The sequence below is a fragment of the Ammospiza caudacuta genome, chromosome Z (assembly GCF_027887145.1).
Source record: "Ammospiza caudacuta isolate bAmmCau1 chromosome Z, bAmmCau1.pri, whole genome shotgun sequence".
Lineage (NCBI taxonomy): Eukaryota > Metazoa > Chordata > Aves > Passeriformes > Passerellidae > Ammospiza > Ammospiza caudacuta.
In genome coordinates this window covers 22,551,565-22,568,439 of record NC_080632.1, presented here as the reverse complement: position 1 = coordinate 22,568,439, position 16,875 = coordinate 22,551,565, and the positions used below count along the sequence as shown (strand labels likewise).

At 43.3% G+C, this 16,875-nt stretch overlaps 1 protein-coding gene across 1 annotated transcript in view; it reads right to left on the bottom strand.

The window, feature by feature from the left end:
* CPLX1 (complexin 1) overlaps positions 1-16,423 on the bottom strand; it is a 102,156-nt gene extending 85,733 nt beyond the window's left edge. Inside the window, exons 1-2 of the mRNA XM_058823580.1 lie at positions 16,210-16,423; positions 15,309-15,411 (exon numbers count right to left, since the gene is read on the bottom strand). Of these exons, the coding sequence (XP_058679563.1) occupies positions 15,309-15,339 (31 nt within the window). The 5' untranslated portion in view covers positions 15,340-15,411; positions 16,210-16,423. The remainder of the gene's footprint in view (positions 1-15,308; positions 15,412-16,209) is intronic.
* Between the last annotated feature and the right edge of the window lie 452 nt (positions 16,424-16,875).

Sequence of the window (16,875 nt, the reverse complement as noted above, 5' to 3'; positions counted from 1 at the left end):
CTCAGAGACTGTCAGTGATATAACCACGGCACATTAACCCCTACACATATGCTTCACTGGCAGTTGCAACAGCTCTTTCAGCAGCACTATGTGCATATTAGCCCTGTAATCCAGACTGGTGAGCTGTGCAAATTCATGGCTATCATTTCTCTGTCTTTGTCCCCCCTGCTGGGCTCAGCAAACACCTGGCTCTAGATACTGGCAAGCATCAGAATCTAGACACATGCCTTGCAGGAAAAATGTTGCAGCAGTTCAAAAAAGGGTAACAGGTTTATTGGTGGGTAAGTGGAGAGCTGAGCCCTCAAACAAGAATTATGGTTTCACTTCCCTCCTTCATCATTGTGATCCATCTTACCAAATCACTGGTAAGAATAATCCCCAGAATTTCTATGAAGCACAGACAGAAGCTCTAGCTGTAACAAATACCATTAGCAAAATGTCAGTAGATTCATGCTGTTACCACCCACCAGCTGCACCATTAAAGGGTGTCTGCTCCCAAGGAGTACATGAGAAAAGGATGCCCAACAGTGCCATGGAGGTAGACAAGGGTGATTTACGGCTCTGTGCAGGGTGATAACACAGACATGAATCACCCAGGGCCTTCAGAGAGAAGCTAGATTGGAGTTTGTGCGGTGAGGAAAACAGGAAAGAAAACATTATCAGATCCAAGTCCTGTCCATCTTTCTTATATGGAATATGTAAAGCATTCTTGACCCCGGGCATGACTAAACAAACAAATCCCCTCTGTGACTTCTCAGGACACTGCAGCAGTCCTGAGGTAGCTGAGACAAGTGATGCCAATTAGATCCTCCTGTTACGCACCACATTTTAGATAAAGATAGTCTGATCCTGGTGGATACATCTCAAGAGACAGTTCCTAAGCTCTCCCGTTAAGTGGTTGCAGTGCTATCTTAGCACAAAAGAAAATCAAAGAGATAACATTCTGACATCAGAGTTCTTGGTGCAAGGAAAAAAAAAAGGAGACTGAAACACAAGCCAAGGTCCATGTCTACGCCTGTCAGCTATTGAGAGGAAAGAAAATTAACCATTGAAGTCACTATAAAAACAGAGGTAAGAAGAGGCACAGAAAAGAATATGAAATCATGTGTGTGTCTCAGATACTTTCAAATTTCAATTGGCACTCCAACCATTTGAAATTAAGTGTGGCCTTTTCCATGATGTCAGCCATCTTCAAGACAAGGTCTTCTAGAACTTTCAAGGTCTTCAAATTACACGACTATCTACTATATTCTATGCTATCTCTGATTAATCCCTCTCAAAAGACTAAGAATGCCTTACAAAAATGAATAGCACTTCACTCTTATAAAATATTTGAAGATGGAGCAATGTGATCTTTCTCTTTCGCTCTAAATGAGCTGTACTTGGAGCAGATCTGGCCCTTGTCATAACCAATGAACTCAGTCCTCAGCCTTGTACACTGTCTCCCAGAATATCTGCATACTGCTTCCTTACTAGCCCACTCCTTCCTGATGGGGAAGTTCAGCGCAATTGCAAGAAGGAGGATTTCCAAAGGCCCTTGTCCATCAGCTCTTCTCTGATCCCTGAGAAAGTTCTTACCGTCCAAGATATGAAAAGAAGATTTTGCCATAGATGGACACTTCCTTCCTGTTTTGCTGAAGCCAAATGGGAATCCAGGCAGATAAGGAGAGCAGCCACCTCATACTGCAGAGAACAAACTCTCCAGCTCTGAGATGGCTTTCAAAAACTGAGCAGCAAGACACTGCAGCTTAAATTGGGTAATGCGATTTTCAGAAGAGGTAGGGGTTGGCTTCCCCTGTTCTGCCATCAAGAAATGTATTTACAGAATCAGCTTTCCCCACTGACAGAGACAGAAGTAACAGCAGAATTCCCATTGCTTTATTTCACCTGGTTAAGTCATCATGCTTGAATGTGCAGGAGGCAACAGTGGTGCCATAACACAGCAACCAGCCACACACAGCATCCAGCCCAAAGAGACAAGCCAAGGTCCTGGCACCTGGAGTCACTGCATAAATCTGATGCTGGGTTCTAACCACAACTTCATCCCTGCTGCAGATACCTCCCCAGAGATATTTGCCTAGAAATGTAATTCTACGTGTCTTCAGGGTTTATGGGTTCTTACTGGATCCTTTCCCTCTTTAAACTTCATGGGAAGAGGAATTTTACTTTCCAGATTACCCTGCACTGAACAGATTTGCTTTTGGTTTGTTCCTTGGGCCTAAGTGAGGGGAGAGAATAGATGAGGAAATTTACACAACACTAAGCCAATGTCAGTTTTCATTAACTATAGTGTTTTTAGCATGGAACCACATGCTACATGGCTGTCATTAACTTAAAGGGTAATTTTATTACCAAAGACTGCAGTATGGGAGCTCCTCCTACCTGGATGATTTATTTACCCTCCTAATGCCTCTAATGATTTATCAGAGAATTTGCACTGCATGAAAGTTATAAATAATGCAAAAGTGCCAATGTGTTTCATGTATTCACTTCAAACAAAATATTAACCATGCTGACCTTGCATTTACTGACTGTGGACCTCTTCTGGATTTAAAGCTTATTTCAAATCTTCCATAAACTAGACTATAACCTTTTTTTTTTCTTGCCATTAAATGTACACCTTTTCATATAATCACTTTTGCATTCCATACCACCAGCCAAGGCTACTGTGAAATATCTGTCACCCAAAACCTACTAAACCAAATGTTTGTCACTTAATCCTAATCATAATTTACAGCTAACTAGTAAGGCAAAAAATAAATTACTTTATCAGCTCCACTCTTTTTACATCTGCTTTATTCCCAACTGTAACATAACCAGTTATAATTGAGTTGCAGTTTAATCAACTAAGTGGGCCACCCTGTGAGGAAAAACAGAGGGAAAAAAAAAAGGAAAAGAGGGAAAAAAAAAGAAAGAATCTAGGTCACTCTGTTCTGAAGACAGCAAAATAGATAATTGCTTCACTCCACAGCATCCATGCTGCACTTGAGGTATGTTTGAGATCTTATGTAACTAATACCATCCCTAGGTTAGCCAGACCACCCCTAATAACATGCCATAAATATCTCTTCCATGCACATGAAGGTGATGGATCTGACTTACCCTTTTCAGACTGTGTTAAAACGAGAAATATTCCAAGCCAGAGATTTTGAGGGGAATTTTGTGAGTTTTTAAGAGGAAGAAAACGCCTTTGATTATTTCATTTGCATCTGCAAGAAATTAACAAAAATGCCAAGTCTTCAGCTGCTGTAGATTGACAGATCTCTGTCAAGGAAGCCAGCTGAAATTTCTAAATCACATCATGCTGTATCAAAGAGGTGCCTGTGAGTGCTCAGGACAATGCTGTGTAGAATACAGCACTGAGTTTCCCTGGCCACCCAGAGATCATCCCTGTTGGGCTAGATTAGTTCTATTGTCTTTTAGTTAGAACTGATTTTTGAGCACATAAAAATGACCCAGTATAGAAGGATCTTCTACAGTACAAAGCAAAATGTACACTAAAGTGATCTCTAAATAAAAAACAGACAAATAACTACATAAGAGCCAATAATAAGACAGGAAGTTTGTAACAGAGAGAAAAAATTAAGGCGTGTTGTTAATTCAGGGCAGCCAGGTCACAACAGTCAACTGGAGTAAAAACAGGATTGAAACTGACATACTCTACATTTAAACCAGGAAGAGGATTCCCCACGTGAAGCAAAGTCAAAACTTTGCACTTTGACTTCATTTTCCTGTGTGGAAACAGAACATTCTTGTTTGTGGTTGTGGTTGAGAGAATGCCTTTTACCCAACTATTTTAAGCAACTGTTGTTGCATCTGCTTGCATAGCAGGAGCACATGCAACTGTTTTGGAGCAGAGGTGCTGAGTACCAGGCAGAAGGAGTAACACCTGTAAAGTTCTACCAGACGACATTCAAAACACAAAACCAGAAGTCCCAATCAAGCACCTCAGCCATGAGGCAAGTCATTGTGTCCTCAACAGGGGATCTCAGGCCACATGACCAAAAAAGGTGTTCAACACCTTGGCACGGTGCTCGGAGAGATGTGGGATCTCTGCCTGGCACAATGTTCATTGGCAATATAAGAAGATGCACAATCCAAAGAAAGGGATGGCACATTCGTCCTCTTCCAGAAGCCAATATCTTGCAACGGCAGTGATCTGGCTTTCTACCACTCACCTGTGTGCCCTTGCTGAAGGTTTTGGTTGGGTAGGCACTCCTGAAACAGTCAGGCAATTTGAAGAAGACTTGGTTGAAAAGTTATCAGCCATGGGGAAGGAGCCCAAGGCACCCTCTGAAATTGCTGCCTAGGTAAGAGTGAATTATGGCCTAAGCCATACTGTAATGTGAGCCTGAATCTGGAATACTGAGATAGCAGAGAGCAGGTGACAAACTATGGGGCATATCTGAGTCTAAAAATCAGGAAAGTAGTAAATATTGATACTGAGGAAAATGTAACATCTTAGTTTAGGACAACTGTTAAAAACCAGGGAGGGGTCCTAGAGAAACACCTAATTCTTAAATTACTTTCATCTCAACAGAAGTATAAAACCATCAATTACCAAATCCATTGAAAATAGCTGTTTCCATGTAAACTGCAGGTAGAAGTCACCATGGAGGGAATTTCAAGCTATGCTTGTAATATGAAACTCAAAATTCTTACCTGGGTTGAAACACCACAGCTGGAAAGATATCCAGTATAGTCATCTTTTCTAGAAATTAATTTTTAAATCCACCAAGTCCTTTGAAATAAAATTACTTTTAATCTGAATCCAAAAGCTGATTTCAAATCATCCATGAGCATGGACATAATATAGCTGGCAAACCTCTTCTGTTATACAAACACAAAGGGGCTAAAATGTTTTCAGAAAAGGGAAAATTTACCACAGCTCTGTAACTAATTCACCTAGACGAACACTAAGCTGGTTCCCACTAAGCTGGGTTTGCATTCTAACACCATTAGATGTCATCACAGACTGGAAAAAACCAAAATTTAGTGTAAAAACTAAACCACTTTTTAGGCAAATTCTGTTATTATGGACAATCTTACAAGTGAAGACTCAAAGACATGAACTCCCTACTGAGGCATTCAGGATCAATAATTATTTCCTGCCTCACTGGCCCTACCTCTCTGAGCAGGTACAATTATTGCAAATGCACCCAAGACTCAGCTTCCATTTCTTCCTGCTTGCTGCAGCAGGAGGATTTCCCAGAGAGAGCACCTCTCTTCTCTCCCACAAGTCAAGCGACACTAATTACTGACTCAAGGATGCTCATGGCCAATTTATTCACATTATCCTTTTACCAATATTGTCCCTCACATTAAGTAGTTCTTCCTTCACTGCAGTGTTCACCTCTCTCATGTATTTAGAGGAGTAGCGGTGTCCCTGCTTAACCTTTTTCCTCAGCATTTTAATCTATCTCCATGTAATTATAAATTTCCTTTATGCACCTTTTATTCTTGTCTTTTTGCAGCCTGGGTGACATGGAACAGAAACGTCTGATATTTAAAGGAAAATACAGAAGTGAAAGATGCACTTGTCAAGAAAAGTTTTTAAATACACTGAATTCAAACAAACAAACAAAAACACAAATCAAAATTTAAAAATACTCCTCTGTTTCTAATGAAATTAATATTTTTTCTAAATATCATTCCAATCACTTTTATTCCAGCTACAACTGTATAGAGGAGGAACTATACACATATATAGGCAAAATCTCTGAGTACTTTCTCCTTCTCTTCAGTTTTTTTACTTACTTGGATTCTGTTCAGGATTTTTTTTTAATTTTGGATTTAAAAAATCTGAAGGAAACTACAAAGAGAAATCTAATTCACAAAGAGCAAAACACTTCACTCAGACTCAAGGAAGAGTAGCATGCATAAACTTAACTTCAACATAAAGTAAATAACTGCCAGAGATTAAAAAATACATTGGTTTGGACATGATGTCTTAGTCTCAGGTAGTCTTTCATGCTTGCAAGATGTCTTCTTTACTTGATTGCTGAGAAAAAAAAAAACAAACTTAGGTGTTTAAAAGCTTTTTATTAAAAACAAAAATCAACACAGCCTTAGTAAAACCTTTCCAAAGTCCCCTTGCAAATTAAGATTTTGATTAATATATGCATTTTCAAAGAATTAAAGAGATAGACACACCTAGGACTGGCACTGGAACAGAGGCCAGGCAATCCCATCCAATTCCAGCCCCTTCATGCAGTGTGCAGAAAGTTTCACACTATACTCAGTAACACCATGGCAGTGAAGTAGAAACAGCAAGAAAGTTTCATTGCCAATATCAAGTCAAGGACAAATTTTCAAGTCCATTAACTCCAGAAGTTCAGCTCCGTCTAGCACTAAGAAGCAGAAGGAGTGATAGAAGGACAGAAGAATAGTGTTCACTTCCCATGAAGGCAAGGGCAGTTCTCAGAGCTGAGCATATGTCTAGTTGAGTCTGTTGTTTTCCTGGGATAATGGTGTCCTGTAATGCTTTCTATGCAAGGAGACTGGGAAAGACACCATTTAACACAGAGATCAAGTGACCTTCCCAAGCACACCCACGGTTCTCCCATAGACAACGCCAGTAATTGAGACAACCATCTCACGCTCAGTTATCTTCTACAGAAGGTTCAAATGTCTTTATGTCTTTTCTGCTGGTCAAATTTGCCTGAGCTCACCAGCAAAAACAAAAAAAATGAGACAGAGCCAGGGACACAGAGACATGGCAGTTCAACTATTTGTCATCACAGGCATTGACACACATTTCTTTCCCATCCTTTTTCCTTTAATTGTTGTCTGCCTTCCCCTTCATTGCTCTAATTCTCTCAGGAGACTGAAGTTATCAAAACAGCTCCATCATTCCCCACTTGTATTTTTTTTTTGTTTGTTTCTTCCCTTATTTTCCACAGAAGGTAATTCACATACATTTGAATCCCAAATTTATGCTTATGTTGTTGTATGTTTGACATTCCTTCAAGGTCAGTATCATTGCAAATAAGCCACGAGACTCAAATAATGATGCAAAAATGTAAGCAGCTACTAAGCAGATTCATTCTTGTAGGTAATGACAAATTCAAATTGCAAAAAGATGCACTAAGTCAGCAGATTAAATTTGTTGTTTGTATTAATGCACTTCTGCAGTGACAGCATCCACCCAACTCAAAAACAGCTTATTTAAAAATACAGGAGAGAGTGGAACAAAAAAACAATCCTCAAATTGCACAGGGCGGTTGTCAATTTGTCTGCAGCAGAGAGACCCAATTTGTTTGAAGTATTTTGTTTCTGATATGCACTGAGATTTGTACCAGTGACAGACCACTAGTAGCCTTGGCCATGTCTGTAATTTTAACTGTTACCCTTTAGCAAACCACATGAGCATCTGTTCAGCGACCAGTTGAAATTTTCAGCCTTCTCAGCAATGTTCTACATCCTGAGACACGTACTCCAGACCCAAAAACTAACCTGAGAGAAACACAACTGACTATTCCAAGCTCTCACAATCAGACTGTACGTGAGAAAGTATGATGGCAAGCAGAAAAAGTGCTCAAAGCAGTAAGTTAGCAAATGTTTAAGGTGCTGTGTTGCCGTGTTCAAGCAATTTATTTCAGCACATGGAATGAATATACAAAGGCAGCACAGAGGTGCAGCCTCACCTCAAAGAAGACCATCCAATGCTAAGGCAGAGTACTTTCTGCCCCACCACTGAAAGAGAAGCAGAGACACAAAATTTGGAAGCGCCTTCAGGATGCTGCTGAGGGTCTTTATGGCTGTTGGAAGTGGGCACAGAAACTCTGCAGCTTTGATGGGCTAGCCAGTTACCACTTCATGAACCATATCCTCTCTCCAATGGCCTGAAAAACTATGAATTCTCACCCCAGGTAACACTAGAGCTCGTATTTGTGTCTGACTCTCAGCATCAATGTCAATTCTCTCTGTTGTCTGAACACTATCACAAAGTTCAGAGAAGGGACCTTGGCCCTGAAACAGAAGAACATGCCTTTTGCATGTAGCCCTCTGATACGAGACAAGCCAGTGGCAAAACACTACAGACCTGTCCCTTTCTTTCTGCCAGCCTTCCCTGTTTATTGCCACTCCTCTTCCAGGCTTCGTCAACAATTTGGCAGATTTCAAACACTGCTGGAGGACTTCTCATCTCCATTCAATTGCTACATGAAATTTCCTGTGATACCATCTTGTTTTCAGGGTGGATTTTTTTGCTGTTGCCTCTCATTCCTGTACTGGCAGGATGCCTGTCTTCCCTTAGTGGAGTGTCTGCAGAGGTTACTCAGAGATTTTGGAGCCCTGTACTTACTGCAGTGCTGACAAATACAGACCATACAGTCTTGACTTCACTCAGCAAGACTTCTACACCCAGGCAGCCTTCATAGATTTCATTTCACAGCTTTATGAATTCAAACCTTACCCTTCTACTCAGAGAAGAAAGCCCTTCCATGTACATCAGCCTTCATAGACATCAGTATTCTCTTCTGTCTGTGCTTTCGCCAGCACATGAGCAAGTGAGTAGGTCTCCACAGCTAACAGCTGAACTACATGCTGAACTTCCCTCTCCTTAAGGACCAACACAAATGCAAGCCAGTAGCTTATATTTGGAGCATCCCATTTCACCAGGAAGATCTCAGTAACTGTAATACATCATCCATTAGGCTCCTGCCCAGATCCAAATCCACTGCTGCAGACAGTATTTCCTATGCAACGCAGGCTAAAATTTCAGCACTGACAAACACTATTTGCGCCAAAACCCTGCAGCTGGCAAGAAACCACCACTTTGCTTCTATTATGGAAGGTAAAGAAAGAGAAAAGTCAGAAAGATGCAGGTATTAAAGCAACAGATATTAAAATTGAAAGCATGCAGACCTTCCTTCAAGTGGACAGAAAAACAAAGGAGAAGAATCCTTTTTTCTGCCATGTATAAATTCTAGACAGACTACTTAACATATGTGAAATTTTGTTATTTCTCCCTCTCCGGGAGAGAAAACTTCCTGGTTATCCGTGTCACTCCACTCCAAGCGGGCTTTTGACAAGCAGATAGCCTGCAGCACAAATCTTAGTTAAGCTCTTTGTGGCCCACCTCTACAACCAGCTGAAGGTTGCACATTTCCTCCAAGGATACTTCAATAAGCACACTGCTCACAGTGCCTGCTTGCAAGTAAAACAAACATAAGAAAAATCCCAGCAGACACAAGGGAAAGCTTTGCGTGATTCTAACAGCAACAGGCCAAACAGAGACAAGCAAATATAAAAGGAAGCTTTCTCCAGAAAAGAACAGGGAAAATGCACCAGGTCAGTTTTTCATCTCCTGGTTTGGATCATGGATACAATAAATCAGCTGACCATCACTGTAGTTGTTTCTCTGGTATCATCTCAACAGCAACCATTTGCTTCCTTGGAAGACATCTTGCAACTTAATCAAATTTCTTAAAGAAAATCTCTTTGCCACCAGTTTACATTAGGGAAAAAAACCACTTTAAATACTATTCCTTGTAAAAAATGTATGCCACCTACCCCAGGTTCCTGCCTCCTCTCACTGGATCCCAAGAAGAAGGGATCAGCACCTCCCTCCACACTTCCTCTCGTCAAAAAGCTGTAGAGAGCAATGAGGTGACCCCTCTGCCTCCTTTTCTCCAAAAGAGAAAACCCAGGTCCGTAGCCACTGCTCAGAAGACATTCATTCCAGCCTTTTCACCAGCGTTTTTGCCCTCCTCTGGATGTATTCAATGCTTTTAAAACTATTTTTAATTTGTGGGGCCCAGAATTATACACAACACAGGTGAAAGTTATCTGAGAATGAAAGTAAGTGGCCTCCCAACACCTACCACATGCTACAGTGGTCTTGAGATCTCATGTCTCTGGTCAGATTCTCCAGTCTTTGTAATTTGGATGCATCTGACTGCAAAATGAAAGACCTCATGCGTTAAATGTTTCAAGGATTACAGACAAAAGAGACCTCAGAAGTCAATACCGGCACTATTTGTTAGGATTAGGACTTGCAGTTTTGTATTACAGTTTCTGTCCTGCTCTGGAACTTCACACTTTAACATGAGCAGTGGAGCACAGCCCAGTTGATGCATGAGGTCCCAGTGCAGCACAGGGGCTCAGCAGAGAAGTGGAAATGTGAGAAACAAGAGAGTGAGTTGGAGAAGGAGAACACAGAAACCCCTGTGTTCCACCCTGAACTGTATTGCCTTTGACTGCACTCAATCTTGCTAACTTCTGCAGGAAAAATTAAGGACTTAATCCTCACTTCACAAGCTACTAAAGTCAGGCAAATGCAGCAGTAGAATATACAGAAGATCACTGCTAAGATGTAGAATACTAGTGTGGTTTTCATTCAGGCTTATCTGGCATTCACACACCCTCACATCTTCCCTAATGTAAGCTTAGCACAGGAGCTGCTCTTTCAGAGCTTAAGTCACACAGTGACTTAAATCCCATTATCTTCATGAGGGCTTGGATCTCTGTCTGTCTTCAAGAACAAGGGGACTCTCTCTGGTCTGTGTTTTGTGATATACCCAGCTGAAACAAGGCTCTGGTAAGGGACCTGAAGTAGGCAGTGCCCCGCTGCTGGCATGTTACAGATAGCAATCTGGTTGCATTTGTCTTGTGCCTATAGTAGTTTAAGAATCCTTCTGAACCAAAAAAAGTGTCCACTGATTCTTGACAGAAGAAGCAGATGGGAAGCAGAAATCCCCACTCTGAACTGCTGCCAATAAATCAGCAAATCATGCCTGTATTATCTATCATAGTGAATATCCAGAAACTCAGATGTACCACCCTTCCTCCTATTGCGGTTGCACTCCACTATGAATTCAAGGGATGCTGGAAGCATGAAGAAGAAATTTAGACAGTACTATTCATATGCACAGTTACATGTGAAAGGATTTGCATAATTTATCCACAGGCTGACATTAAAAAAATTCAATATTTAAGGCAGATATTCCAACCTTTTACCATCCAGTTCTTGCCATTTCTCCCATTCATGGCAATAAAAGTAGCACATTAAAAGGGCTCTGTGCAACATCATATTTAAAGCTACTTTGTGTTCTGTATACCACAATTTCACAATATTCTGGTCTGCAGAATGTTGCTTTCTTCAGTAGGAAAACTCTCTCTCTTCAAACACATCATGATCCAACATTCCAGCAACTTCTCCTCACTTTCCATAGGTTTCCTCTTTTCATTTTCATAAGAAAATATCTCAGACCCTGGCCCTCAAATCACCCAGGAACAGAATGACACCCAGAATATCTTCATGAAGTTCATTGTCTTTTATTTCAAACCAGTTTCCCTACTTGTCCAAGCCAGCAGTGACAGAGGAAGTGATACAGTGTAGTACAACATGGGAGTCAGGTGTTTGTGCACAATTTGCTTTCACTCAAAGTCAGCAAGAAATAAGCAATACACAGTGAAAAGTATTATAGCTTAACTCCTTCAGGACACATTCCAGATCCTCCAGTTCCTGCTCTCTCCTGGGAAATCATACACATTGGTCATTATAACACTAGCCAGCTGTGACCTGGCTTGGCAAAGAGCACTTCTAATGTAAAATATAGTCATGAAATGATTCTGATTGTCTTCATTTAAAGAACTGTCACAGGAACAGCAAAGTGACAAATCACCCTGGCTCCACACCTCTATCAATGTCTGTGATGTAGCAGGGTCAGAGGTACAAAATATTCCCTTGCTGTTACTTATGTGGCAGAAGAAGCAGCAATTTTAAGCCTTTAACCTCTTGCTACTTTCTTCTCATTTTATAACTAATTTTAACTATTTATAACTAATAAGGAACATTACTTCTCCATGGCTTCTGTCACTGTCAGACAATAAATAAATAGTGTGATTTCCATATAGAGTGTTGAAAGGTCTGAGAAGCACAAAAAGGAAAAATAATAAAAAAAAGCTACAGAAGGAAACCAGCCGAATAACCTACTATTTTGTACTGTTTTTCCTGGACAACAGTCCCCACTGCTAATGCTCACTCTCTTGCTAATGAAAGAGTCAAGGATTTTGCCATGAAGAGGCCATTGATTTAAAAAGACACATTTCAAGCTGGTCAACCTTCAGGCAGAAACTCTGCTGCCAACACAGCAGCAAAATCCCAGTGCTGGCACAGCAGAGGATGACCTTCCACTGCACAGACACAGCAGACTTCTGCACACCCTCTTTTAACAACAAGACCGGGAAAGGACACATTCTACCTCAGCAATACAGTAACTGTCAAACTGATTTCACAAAACCTAAGTACCCTCATCAAACCTTCAAACAAAGCAACTTGCCACCACATAACTGCCTTTCCTTGGCTGCGAACTTAGCTCACCTACCCTTGAACAACTCATTGCCTTCCTCCCCTATGGGCAAAACTCCAAGGAAAAGCAAATCTGATCATTCTATGCCATTAGAGACAAGACTAATATCTTCAAAGTTTGCTTCAAAGGCAATGGCAAAACTCCCACAGAAGCATTCTGCTAAGGTTTGTGCTACTGCTAATTAGCAGAATGAGACCTCATCTTCCTCAATAAGGTGAGTGAGGAGCTAGGAGAATGATGTTTTTCTATCAGTACCTTATTTGACCACTCCCAAAGACACAACCTGGTTCCAAACTCCTCCAATGCTTCAGAGACCTGCATAATCTTGTACACTAGAGAAAGGTCAAAAGCAACCACCTGCAAATAGATTTCCAGGCTCTTAGCTATCAAAAGGTCTGGCCTAAGCTTCATTTTAGGGCTGTATGCTGGGAAGATAAAAATGACTTATGAAAATTACATAACCATTATGCTCTGTCAAGGACATCCAACTGGCCCTCAGATGGTGAATTTTCACCATCTGAGATAGCTGAAGGGTTAAGCTACCTTAGCTGTAGGTGTTCAGCAAGCAGAATCTACAGCAGGTCTGATTCTGTATAGAGGGGACCTAATGACAAAATTGCAGTATTTTTTTCTTTCTTCCCAGAATGCCATAAGAGATTATGAGAATGGTATAAGAACTTTCGCACCATTCAAAAAATCCTATCAAACAGAAGAATGAATTCAGAGGTGTTCTGGGAAAAGCCATATTAAACTAAAATCAAAGAGCTATGAAATCCACCCAAAGACCTCCCAGAAAGTGAGGATAACAAAAATGGTCACTAGCAGATCAGACCACATCCTACCCAAAGCAAGCCTATCAACTAGAGGTTTGGTGCTCTGCTCAGTTTGACCATCCTTGTGGACACAATTCACAGATTATTCTGAGCTGGAAGGGGACCCAGAAGGATCATTGAGTCCAACCCTTAAGTAAATCTCCCTTTGGATATCAGAACTGGCAAACAGAAAGGGTTCTGGCCTCAAAACTAAGGAATCAAACTATAGCCTTTAGTCCTTAGTTTGCTGTGCCAGCCTGGCCAACTTGGACGATTTCCATCAGCTTGGGCTTTAACTCCAGGGAGAAACCAGTGTCCAAAACCACCTTTATTTTCAGTATTATATTTGCACTGGGAGATCTTGTTTTATCTTATTGAAACTATTTGTAATTTAAAAATAGGACTCTGCTTAATGAATTATTTCCTGGATTTTACCACTCTGCAGAGACTTCTCCTTTATTGAGTAAGTGGGTAAGTTCCAGACACATTAAGTCATCTGGCAAAGAGCTGGTGCCCTGGACAGCATCTTAACAGACATCCAGGAGCTCAGACTTCACTAAAAGATGCTTTTTGAATTTACCTTCTCAGAAAGTCCTATTATCATACAAATCCTGATCTTGGCATGCAACATCTTGTTAGAATGAAGGTCTGCCCAGGGTGAATGCTGTTAAGCACAGGCAGACAGTGCTTCCAGCTCATGTTAAGTCACCAAGCTGCAGAAGAAAGCAGCCATCATAGATGTTATTCCTTTGCTGCACCCCGCCTGCCCCCACCTTTAACTGCAGTCTGTAAGCAGTTATTTCCCTTTACTGGATTCATGGATCTCCAGCTGTAGTGGCTGTATCTCCAGTTTGCAAGTACATTAGTTCAATTCTGTGCAACCTTGCACTACAGCAAACAGTGCAAAGCCTTCACATCTTAACACTAATTCCCTTCAAAACAGGCACTGAAGAGTGAAATGAAACACAGCACTGCTACCACACAAACCGCTACCTTCTCACATAGATGTCTTCATACCTCACTATTTTGTGCAAACAAATCAGTCCCTTTCTTCTCCAGTTCGATCTCCCTATTCAAAATACCCCAACTAAAACTTTGGTTGTTTCTTCTGTTCTTAACTGTGAAAATCTTGCTCGTCTGGTGAAAAACACCCACCACTTTCAGAGATTAAAACATTATTTCCGTGTCATGGGATAGAGTCCTGCAGTAAACGTTGAAGTTGTATATGACATCAATATCACCACACATTAAACATTTACACAGCCTCATGATTCTACAGTTTCTTCAAAGAAAAAAAGAATGAAAAATGCACACGTGAGCTAGAATACAAGAGAGAATTATCAACTTTCTCTGAGGCCAATATTTCAGTTCCCAGCAGCATCCAACATCATCTCAGTGATGCTTAGACCATTGCTTAGACCAAATGTCCAGATCAAGCAGCCTAGAAAGTAACTGTGGCAGAATAAAGGAACATCATTCCCAAATATTTGTTCAGTGTTTTCAATTTCTCCTACACACATCCCTAATTTTTTTATTTCACACCATTAGGTTAAAACAATTCCTCACGCACATAAGCTAATATACAGAAACCCATAGAAGATTGGCCTTAAATCCAGATAAAGTGTGTAGGAATACTTTATTATAATTTCCATCCTTATTGTGGTAGTGTTCTTACTAAAATTAACTCTCAAAATATCAGAGACAGAAATTTCTACACTGGGCATTTTTTGCTCAGGATTTGGCCAGTCTTTGGGGCAAAGATGAAAGAAGGCTTACATACGTAGACAAAATGTCACTCTTTGGGCTTACTCTGCCTAAACCAGTCTTCGTCCTTTATAATACCTGCCTCTGTGACATGGCATGAAGCAAATCAAGACTTGCACACTGCACAGCAGGATATGCATCCAGGTGCTGGCCCTTGGTCATGCCAATTAGGGCCAGCACACCCTTTGTGGGAGGTCTCTCTCTGACTTGGGGCTTTCGTCTCTGCTTGTTGCTGCCCTCTCCTGCTCAGACTCTCCAAACGCTCCACTCCGGGATCACGAATCAGGGACAGGTATACTGTTCCAAGTCCTCAATAAGCTACTCCAGGTGCAGACCTACCACAGCAGACCATCCCCTCTCTTTCAGGGTGCAAAGGGGAGGGGTAGGTGGCCCCTTGTTTGCCAATCACACTTACCTCCTAGAGCTTGTTTCATAACAAAATCCATGATTTGTTGCTTGGGGTCCTGCCCACCTTCACACCTCACATGCACAGAGACTGGGAATCCTTGGAAGGCAGCCTGCAAAGAGGCACAATCAAAACAGGAATAGTATCTCTAGGAGAAGAAAAAGCTAATGCCTGATCTTCCTCAGCTCTCTCCCCACAGCCTTCCTCCCTTTGTCTGAGTGCAGACAAGTTTCCAGCCCTCCATCCTTTCAGACCCTGCTTTGCACGACAGGGCACCCGAGGGGCAGAGCTGCATGTTGGCGAGCGGGCAGCGGCTGGGAGGAGTCGGGGATACACGGCGGCTCCCCCAGACCGGGCATGTGCCCGGCAGCAAGTGCGGAGGACAATGCAGTCCCCTTTCATGGCTTGTTATCTGCGGACGGGCACGAAGGAGTTAAACCTTTGAACTTTCTCGTTTCCCCGCCTGCTTCTCGCCCTCTCGGTTTTCAGAGGGTTTGCTCCGAGGTGGCAGGTCCGCCCGGGACCGCCGAGGGGGCATTTGAAGGTGAAGCGCCCTGCAAGTGCTCGGAGAACAAGCGGGGGATGCTGGGCGATCAGAATGCGGATGCAGTCCGGGTGGCGGGATGGAAAGTCCCCCGCCGGAACCCCTTGGAAAGCCCCCAGCGCAATGCCACGGAGGGCTGCACCTCCTCAGGGTGAGCCGGGACGGCTCAAGGTTGAGACCGGCCAGCCCCAGGTGCGGCATAGCCCCGGTTGCTGCATCCCACCCCCCGCCCGACTTCGGCACCGGGTCACGGCCGTGCCAGCATCTGGAGGGACAAGAGCTGTGCCCGTCTCTGTGTGCCCGCACCCCGCCTCTCCTCTCTGCCCTTCCCGGCTCGGCACGGCCCGCCCGCCCCGCCGCCGATACCTCGCTGGGCGGCCGGCGCTGTGCGGAGCCGGGCCGGGCCGGGGCAGGTGGCTGCGGCAGGTGCCGGCTGCTGCGGCTCCTTCGTCTCCCGCGGGCTCCGGCCGGCGCCCGTGTGCCCGAGGGCTGCCGGGGAAGTTGCGGGCGCGGAGCGGGGGAGAAGGAACGAGTCCACAGCTTCTCCCTACTTTTCCCCGGCGCCCCTCTTTTTATCACAGCATTTCCGGACCATCCCACCGACACGGTCCCTCCTTCCTCCTCCCCTCGTTGCGGGAGCTGGACTCTCTCCCTCCCCCTGCCTCCGGCTCCCCCGCCCCTTCCCTGCGCCGCCCTCGCCCCTCGGTGCTCGCCGCCGAGCAGGCCGGCAGCGCTCTCCGATGCCCGCGGAGGGGTGCGTGTGTCCGCCTGCGTGTCCCCCACCCCATCCCCGGCTGTCTCCAGCAACCAGGTGTCCTTGGGCTTTGCCGTGGGGGGAAGGAGGAGTGGCTGCTAGCCCGCTGTTGCATTTTGCAATGGGTTCCTTGCCTCTCCTCGGGAGTCAGTGTGTGTGCCAGGGGAAATCTCTGCAACCACGGCTTCCTGCAAAAGGGGGAGGGTGTGGGAGAGCGTTCTGCATCCTCTGTTCTGAGTCCTTCCCGGAGATCCCCTCTCATTCACTAGGTCCTGGAA